Source organism: Gastrolobium bilobum, unplaced genomic scaffold, assembly GCF_033153095.1.
Source record: "Gastrolobium bilobum isolate Gb01-03AN ecotype WA unplaced genomic scaffold, APGP_CSIRO_Gbil_v1 utg6649, whole genome shotgun sequence".
NCBI classification, from domain to species: Eukaryota; Viridiplantae; Streptophyta; class Magnoliopsida; order Fabales; family Fabaceae; genus Gastrolobium; species Gastrolobium bilobum.
This window is the reverse complement of record NW_026897355.1, coordinates 198,259-207,238: the sequence shown is the minus strand read 5'-3', so window position 1 is coordinate 207,238 and position 8,980 is coordinate 198,259. Positions and strand designations below refer to the sequence as shown.

Genomic DNA, 8,980 nt, shown 5'->3' with positions numbered 1-8,980 from the left:
AAATTCCGAATTAAGTTGATAAGAAAAATATGGAAATTGTGAAAACGACAAGAAGATATTTAATGGATAAATGAGCAATGAGATCCCTCCACCCGCTTCTTGTCCATCATCATCCTCCTTTTCTTTTCTTTTTTCTTTTTCTTTTTTTCTTATTAAACAACCAATTAATTAAGCTTTGTAGAAGGAGACGTTTCCTCGTTTTTCAGCTGTTTGTATCTTCTGACACACCTTGATTGCATTTTCATATATATTTTTATAGATTACTCAGCACAGAACCGTTCTCTCTCTCTCTCTCTCTCTCTCTCTCTTCCCTCAAAAATTCTTTGTTACTCATCACAGGGTGCTTGGCTTGCATCAAATGATTTGAAAAGAGAGGGTCAAATCAAAAGAAGTCCTCCTGTTTTGATCTATTCACAGGTACTTCTGAAAAAAAAAAAAAAAAACACTGAAACAAAGTTAACTTCATTGCTCTCAGAATTACATATATTAAACACTTTTTTTTTTTTTTAAAGAAAATGGTAATGAATGTGTGGATAATGAGGTGAATAAAGATGGGTATCTTTTTCCCAAGTCTTTTTTAACCATCTCTCTCTTCAAGTCCTTTTTTTCCCTTTTGAGTTGGGATGGAATTGCAGAGGATTTGAGTCTGACAGAGAGCTTTCCTCTTTGTGTGTGAAGGGACTGATGAAATCCCAAAGATAGATAGATCACATAAGCACTTTGATAGGTGGGTTTGATGCATCTATGTTTGCCTTTGATGTATCCTTCCTTCTATGTATGTTAGCCATATATAACTGTATTGCTTCGGTGGGTGAGACTAACTGTGCGTGTGCGTGTCTATGTCTCTCTCCCTCCCTCTCTTTGTGTGTCCAAAACCCGTTTCTCATAGGTTTCGGGTCATTATAATTGAAAATCTTCTTTCCTTTGCAGTTCAGAGATGTTCATGAAGCACGTGCGCACTCCAATTTCCCTCACACCAGGTATACTATAGCTTACCCTTATCATTTCACTAACTAAAATATATATAAATAATGAATTCTCTCCTTTTCTTTCTTCCTTCTGTCTCAATCTCTCCCTCTATAATTTATCCCTCTTTCTCTCTTACCATACAATATCTCTTTCTTTATAAAAAGCCTCTTCACTTCATATATTTCCTTTGCTTCTCCTCTTTCAATTTTCAAGTTCATGGGACACGACTATGACAATATAAAACCATGCACAGAAGAAGAACGGATTCCACCTACAACTTAATTTTGCAAACATACATGACATCAAATATTCAGGATGTTGTTCATGGGTTTTGCAGATTCATCATCATTACTTCTTCCACTTCACTGTTTATTTCCTTCTGAGAAGACTATAGCATCAATTATCGAGAGTGATTTGATGGGTTGATCCCAGAAATTATACCCCAGATTCATCACAAGGCTGAAGGTACTGCACAAATAAGCATGTTGTGTAATTTATATGTTGTGTCGGTTTACAAGTACATGTGTTTGTGAGGTGCTTGTTTTGTTTTTGTTTTTTTTTGTTTATTGTTAGGGACATGGGGTTGTGGTATGTCTTGGAATGTGAACTTTGATGAAAGGCTAGCGTAACTAACGTACCAGTCTCTTTTCAGTGAAGTAACAATCTTATTTTACCCGAAACCGATGGCGACGTACTTTCATGGTAATTCGGATATCCAATCAGCTGGTGCCGATGGACTCCAAACTCTTGTCCTCATGAATCCTGGCTACATCCACTATTCTGACGCGCCGCCGCACCAACCACCTTCTCACGCTTCTCACGCCACCGGCAACCTTGTCTTCCTCAATTCTACCGCAGCCTCCGCCGCCACAACTACTAATGTTGCCAGCAACAACTGCTTCACCCCCCACGCGCCACCCACTCACACCCAACAATTCGTGGGCATCCCTCTCCCCGCCGCGTCACAAGAGCTTAACCACCAGTCCATGCATGCGCATCACGACGTCTCTGCCTTGCATGGCTTCATGCCCCGCATGCAGTACAATCTCTGGAACACCATTGACCCCAACTCGGCGGCGCGTGAAGCACCACGCGCCCAGCAGGGTCTGTCTCTGAGCCTCTCCTCCCAGCAAGCAGGGTTCGGGTCTTTCCGGGTTGATCGTGAGGGTCAGGCGCCTGCTATGTCTGGTGGGTCACCGTCCTCGGCTTCTGGGGTTACAAACAATGGTGGTTCGGGGGTTCAGAGCGTTCTTCTGAGCTCAAAGTATTTGAAGGCAGCGCATGAGCTTCTAGACGAGGTGGTGAATGTTAACATTGAACTGGCAAAGAAGAGTGGTGGAGTCACTAAAGTGATTGGAGAATCATCCGCAGCAGCTAGTGGAGACGGTTCAATAGGTGGAGAAGGGAGTGGGAAGCGTAGCTCTGAGCTTTCAACTGCTGAAAGACAAGAAATTCAGATGAAGAAAGCAAAGCTAATCAACATGCTTGATGAGGTATTAATTTGTAATTCACTTCAATTAGTATTTTTTTGTTTTGTGATCTTAATATGGAACACGAGCCTCAGAGCAATGAGTTTGATACTGTTTTTCTTAAATTTTTTGTATTGTTGGTTTGAAGGTGGAGCAAAGGTATAGACAGTACCATCACCAGATGGAGATTGTGGTTTCCTCGTTCGAGCAAGCTGCAGGGATTGGCTCGGCGAGAACTTACACTGCCCTTGCACTGCAAACAATATCTAAGCAGTTTCGGTGTTTGAAAGATGCCATAACAGGTCAAATTCGAGCTGCGAATAAGAGCTTAGGAGAAGATGATTGCTTTGGAGGTAAAATTGAAAGTTCAAGGCTCAAATATGTTGACCATCAACTAAGGCAACAGCGAACTCTCCAACAATTGGGAATGATCCAGCACAATGCTTGGAGACCCCAGAGAGGATTGCCAGAAAGATCTGTTTCTGTTCTTCGTGCTTGGCTCTTTGAACACTTCCTCCACCCGTAAGCACATCCTCAAAAGAACCCCATTTTAAATTTTGATTGTGAGTTCAAACATTCTGGATATTGTCAAATTTGTGCTGAAATTACTGACTTTGGTGCTTCAGTTATCCCAAGGATTCAGACAAGCACATGCTTGCTCATCAAACAGGGCTTACTAGGAGCCAGGTAACTAATATAGTATTAGACTCTTTGCTCTTATGTAAGGTTCTTTTTTCTTCTTAATTTTGGCATTCATCATGTTATTAAGGTTTGGAACGTAACAGGTTTCAAATTGGTTCATAAATGCTCGAGTTCGGCTTTGGAAGCCAATGGTGGAAGAAATGTACTTGGAGGAGATGAAGGAGCATGAAGAGAATGGGTCTGAGGATAAATCAAACAAGAGCAATGAAGATCCTTCTATGAAAATGGCAGCCCCACAAGAGAAAGGTCCTGCCTCTGAAACCGAAGCAAAAAGTTTCAATTCCAAACAAGACGTTTCCAAAAGCCACAACACTCCAATAGTTTCAGTTTCAAGACCATCAACATCACCACTTGGGTCAAATGTTAGAAACCACTCAGGATTCAGCTTCATTGGATCATCAGAACTAGAAGGGATCACACAAGGAAGTCCCAAGAAACCAAGGAACCATGAAATTATGCATTCACCAATTAGTGCCCCTTCAATTAACATTGATGTCAAGCCCAATGCGACAAACAATGAGCAGCTCTCAATGAAATTTGGGGATGAGGGGCAGAGCAGAGATGGCTACTCTTTTATGGGAAACCAAACGAACTTTATTGGTGGTTTTGGACAGTACCCAATTGGTGATATTGGTAGGTTTGACGCAGAGCAATTCACACCAAGGTTTTCAGGTAACGGGGTTTCCCTTACTCTTGGTCTTGACTCATTACCAGGAACACATCAAACATTTCTCCCAAACCAAAACATTCAACTTGGAAGAAGCCTGGACATAAGTGAACCAAACGAGTTTGGTGCCATAAACACTGCCTCTCCTCACTCTACAGCTGCTTATGAGAGTATCAGCATGCAAAACCCAAAGAGGTTTGCTGCACAATTGTTGCCAGACTTTGTGGCCTAAATAAAGAAAGATATTGAAGGGTGAGTAATGTGGTAGCACACTAGCACTCGCTTTTTCCCGGTCGTTCATAATTTCTTCTATTCCCTCTGCTTATGATGGGGAGTACTGAAAATTTGTAGTTTAAAGAAAGAAGGAATTTTACTTTAGTATAGGTTTATACTCTGCATAGAACCATTTGAGTTCTAAGATAGCTTAGGATTTGAGAGTATATGGTTGAGGTTGTATATTATTTTTGTAAGTTCTGAAGGTGGGATAGATGGATTGATGTCATAAATTTTAATTTGGTAAAGATACCAATATATCTTTGATTGAATATATATGTTGTGATATTATCAAAATCCTCCGTTGAAGAAACCAGAACCAATTACCATTTATTTTTGCAAGAACGATCACCCTTGTACGGTGGCTTATTTGAATTCCAAACATAATCTAGAAATATGTAATGAATGAAAGCGAAATATAGAAGGGTTATGTGGTTACAAAATGAAAGTAAAATGTGAAAATGTTACTAGAGATTTTTTTTGCTCTTTTTGTTAAGTTAGGAACGAAAGCAAAATTCTCAATACAAGAATTCTATTTTTAATGGGCCAAAATGATAATTCTTTCATTAATGGATCAAATGATAAACCACAATAAGTAAGCTGACAACAAATCTCAACTCAAAACCGACTGCAAGTTTATGGATCTTTTGTACTTATGTGATCCCCACTTAGTGTAAATCTAGCCTATATAAAACTTACTTCGTTACTGCTCACTCACACGATTATTTCCTAACATTAATCACCAAAATGATGTTCTTTTGACTAATATTGCATTTTTGGCCTATAACACGAGAATTCATGGAACAGTGACTAAAATGTCACTGTTCATCAATTTTTTTATCTAAATGCCACGCGAACAGTCTTATTTTTCAATCTGCCATGGGGGCGAGTTCACTACTCGGTGTAGCGAACTCGGTTTGCTGACGTGTCACGTTTCTAGTGGACACCAAGTTCGCTACCCTATATAGCGACCTTCAAACATTTTTTTTTTTTAATTTGGTACTTGTTATCCACTAGAAATATGACACGTCAGCAAACCGAGTTCGCTACACCGAGTAGCGAACTTGCCCCGTGGCAGATTGAAAAATAAGACTGTTCGCATGACATTTAGATAAAAAAGTTGGTGAACAATAACATTTTGATCACTATTCCAGAATCCATAGGATCAAATTGTTATTAAAGATTTTACTTATTCCTTTACATGTCACTTAAACACAAACATACATAGGACACCCATATGACGAATGTCCAAAATTGGCATACAATAGCACGCGGCTCGAACACGCAGTGGATACCACATAAATTTGTTTTGACCAAACTATATGTTTGTTTGTTTTTGTCCTGCTCCATTCCCTTTTCCCCCAATATTCGTTTCTGCTTTTTGGCTCTTTTTTATTTTTACTCTCTGCATTTTAAGTACCAAAATTATCACCTTTAAATCCACTGTAGCAACATTATTCTCACTGAACTAAAATTTCCAAGCTAAATAAGATTAACTGCCAATCTATTTCCCTAAGCAATCCTTCTGACATGATGCTTTGAAATCTCTCGACTTGGCTACAATTCACTGCAGATTATCACCGCCTATTTCCCTGAGCATTCCTTCCGACGTGATGTTAAATTATCAAATTTAAGATTTGAATTAGCGTATCGCATAGAATTGAGCTTAAAAAGATAAATTTATCTTATCTGTTGTTATAAAATATTTTATTGTATATACCAAATACTGTAGGATTAGAAAGTAATACTTATAATTTATTTTTCGTATAACCCCATCTAATTTAAATTGTGAAATGAAGTTGAGAAAGGTAAAATAACTAAAACATCATATTGTGTTTACCTCCACCTTCCCACGTTTGCCGCTACCATCACACCACCCTTAGTACCTACCGCACAAACCAAAACCACCTTTCAAAAAAATGGTAATTGTGGGTCAATGATTTTTTATTTATTTTTTTGTCACTAGACCATTGAGAGTATTTTTATTATCATCTTATGGAGCTTGGTTCTATCCTCTTATAGAGCAGGAAACCCGAAAGATTTGGGAAATGAAAATATTTTGCTGGTTACACGGTGACACAGAAATTTAAAACTTCATTCACCATAGCAATTACTCAATCCGAGCACCACAAGGAGAGAGTCACAAACTATTCTCAATTTCTATTTTATCTTAAACCTTCATAAGATGCTCCTAAATAATTTTATCTCCTACGTACACATAAAAATATGTACAACCTATATAAGTCCATGTGGAAAGAAAAGAGAAAAAAAAAATATAAATCCCACACATTTTTATGTGTGTAAGAAAAAAAAATTATCTCCTACAACATAAGAAACACTAAACCATTCAGTATTCTACGGTAAATAGTTACACTTTTCTCCTTTCCTGCCAAAAACACTGGACATTATACGCATGCGTTATGTGACGTGGGAAAACCAAGCAGCACCAACTGACTTAAGCTATATCTCCATGTGATTAGAAATGCCCAGGCAAAACCAATCCATTAATATACTTAGGTCAGTTATGCATCATGATTTTGTTCCCTCTGAAACGAATATTTCAAAAATACATTCTATACAGTTCAGTTAGAAGTACAATGTTTTACAAAATCTACACAATGCAATTAATACGAGAATGGAGACAATTAATTTTAGATGCCTTCTACAAAAATTTCCATTCACGTGCAAAAAAGAGAGAATGTTCTCTTCTAGATGCCTTGACAAGGTCGGAATCCTGGATTGGTAGTCTAATATAAAGAAACTAAATTTGTGAAAGCATCAAATTGAGTTGGTCATGGCATGCTCATCCCCCAGCAACGATAGTCTTCTCTTAGCAACCTTGGACCTATAACACCATACTTCAAATGCTTCAGTTAGGTCTGGATACCGGATATACTTATTTTCCAACCATTCAGTTAAAACCTCTGCCTGATCCCCTGATGGTAATGCAAGTATGATAGAAACAAAAGTGGATTCTAGGGATTGCCACAATTCGTCATCTACTTTAAGTACCACATCATTCTCACAATTCATTTTAGCAGAATCAATCAATGGTTTTGTAACCCTCACAAATGGAAGCCACACTTTCAAAACCTGAAGACGTTTGGCAGTTGGCAATATAACAGTACCATACCCAATTGCCTCTAAAACCTTTGATGTCACCTCAATAGCTCGCAACTTTATCTCAATGACTTCAGTTGTAGAACTTCCTTGCTCAAGCACCTTGACAATCTTTTCTGATGCATCAAACCAATAGTCAACAAATTCTCTCATTATTTCCAACTTAATCAATATCTGATAAACCCATGACAAATCAGTCAAATAGGACTGTAACAACTGAATATTCCCTGCCTTAGAAAGTGATTCTGTAGAACCACAGAACAAAGCTATTAATGAATTGTTAAACTTGGAAAACAGGCTGTTCACACATTCTTTTACCTCAACTTTTATGTTGTCATCAGCTGTCAATAAAGGGGCATCATCATCTTCAGTTAGCATGTACTCAATTTGCTCCTGTGCCGAAGATTTAAGATCATCCATTGATGGGGGAGGGGATGATGTAGCAAAGCGGATGGCTGACAGAAAGATATTTATGATAGCTGACTGGGTGACTGGTTGAAGTCTAGCTAGGATAGGCTCGGCTTGTAATCCCATTCGAGGTACAATTTTCAATATCTCCTCTTCCTCGGCTTCTTCCCATGTGACTGCTTCTAAGTAGTTCACACATGCTGTAATAATTTGTGGGCATCCAAGATCAACTGCCACCTTGAGAATGCCAAGGGCATTTCTAACACCATGCCACAAATCATCAACTGAACCATCTATGACAATGTAGAGAAGGCGTATAAGATTTACATGGTAATCAAAATCTGATTCTTGGCAATAGACGTCAACACAGTTACGTGAATCAAGGATCTGACATGTTGGCCAATTCTCAGACAGCCGATCCGCAAAATACTTGCAATTTTTTATAAGAATCCCTGAGTGGCAGTATAGCCAATCATCCCGACCTTCCTGTGTGCGTAGCCTCACCACAACATCACTAGTTGATCTGTTACCAATCGTGCAGGCAATCTTTTCATCTTTATCCTGAATGAAAGAGGATAATGAAATCACAAAGAAGAGAGACTATTTAATAGGTAATAATTGGAAATCCAGAAGAGATGAATTCTGCTATTGTCAATGTTGATTGTTGAGGTATTCCAATTCAAGAATTGAACTTAAATACTTAAAATTGTTCATGAAGCCAATTGAAAGAATTAACAATGTAAAATAAAATAAAATAAAAGCCATATTATTATAACTGAAACATGATGATAGGGTAAAAGAAAAGGGGGAAATGGTGAAAAAACAATCTTACAGTAGCTTCCATTGAAATCAAGACCACTATGAAGCAAGTTTTTTATACATCATATAGTACCTGCAATTATAAAACAAACAATTAGAGTTTGAACCACGGGGAAGTTGCTCAAAACCACATCAGCGAGACAGGTAAGACACACTGGATCTTGCAGCACCAATTATAATGAATAGAGGCTCAGTTAATTGTAAGTGAAGATTAACTGAAATCATTCGAGAAACAAGAAACCGAGATCATTCAAGAATCAAAACAATGAAACAAGAAAGAACATCAAACTATCAAACCTAGAAAAAAGACAGAGTAGGGAGCAATTACGAGATTACGTTGTGTCGTTAAAAATTAAAGAACACCGCTTAGTTGGATGACATGGCGGCTGGTGAGTGTGGAAAGCAGAAACCCTGAGAGTCTGTGGTGAGAGTGGAAGAAGCAACTCAATCCTATTACCGTATTACGGTTTACGGAGGTCACACTCCTAAGTCCTATGTGATATCCTATAGTATTGGCCATTGCCCCTTCTTATCAACGTTAAACGCATCGTTG

At 38.3% G+C, this 8,980-nt stretch overlaps 2 protein-coding genes across 9 annotated transcripts; one reads left to right on the top strand and one right to left on the bottom strand.

The window, feature by feature from the left end:
* Positions 1–232: 232 nt before the first annotated feature.
* On the top strand, positions 233–4,344 carry LOC133306202 (BEL1-like homeodomain protein 1). 4 transcript variants are annotated; one of them, XM_061506492.1, is made up of 8 exons: positions 233–417; positions 728–829; positions 931–980; positions 1,307–1,434; positions 1,622–2,462; positions 2,587–2,960; positions 3,065–3,125; positions 3,224–4,344. In XM_061506492.1, exons 5-8 carry the CDS (start codon positions 1,653–1,655, stop codon positions 4,037–4,039), a joined length of 2,061 nt encoding a protein of 686 aa, XP_061362476.1. In that variant the 5' UTR covers positions 233–417; positions 728–829; positions 931–980; positions 1,307–1,434; positions 1,622–1,652; the 3' UTR covers positions 4,040–4,344. The 4 variants fall into 4 exon arrangements, with proteins under 4 accessions (XP_061362476.1, XP_061362473.1, XP_061362474.1 ...); XM_061506489.1 differs by lacking the exon at positions 728–829; XM_061506490.1 differs by lacking the exon at positions 728–829 and having other exon boundaries at positions 1,543–2,462.
* Positions 4,345–6,404: 2,060 nt separating this feature from the next.
* On the bottom strand, positions 6,405–8,910 carry LOC133306199 (BTB/POZ domain-containing protein At3g05675). Of its 5 annotated transcripts, none has more exons than XM_061506486.1 (3): positions 8,441–8,910; positions 8,001–8,169; positions 6,405–7,901 (listed from the first exon to the last, which is right to left on the bottom strand). In XM_061506486.1, exons 1-3 carry the CDS (start codon positions 8,450–8,452, stop codon positions 6,859–6,861), a joined length of 1,224 nt encoding a protein of 407 aa, XP_061362470.1. In that variant the 5' UTR covers positions 8,453–8,910; the 3' UTR covers positions 6,405–6,858. The 5 variants fall into 5 exon arrangements, with proteins under 5 accessions (XP_061362470.1, XP_061362469.1, XP_061362467.1 ...); XM_061506485.1 differs by having other exon boundaries at positions 6,407–8,169; positions 8,441–8,500; positions 8,725–8,910; XM_061506483.1 differs by having other exon boundaries at positions 6,407–8,169; positions 8,441–8,500; positions 8,756–8,910.
* Positions 8,911–8,980: the final 70 nt, after the last annotated feature.

Excerpts from the sequence above, each read along its gene's own strand:
- LOC133306202 (XM_061506489.1), top strand. The coding sequence starts at position 1,653 with ATGGCGACGTACTTTCATGGTAATTCGGATATCCAATCAGCTGGTGCC. Across the intron at positions 2,463-2,586 it reads TAATCAACATGCTTGATGAG|GTGGAGCAAAGGTATAGACA; the intron begins GTATTAATTTGT and ends GTTGGTTTGAAG. Across the intron at positions 3,126-3,223 it reads CAGGGCTTACTAGGAGCCAG|GTTTCAAATTGGTTCATAAA; the intron begins GTAACTAATATA and ends GGAACGTAACAG.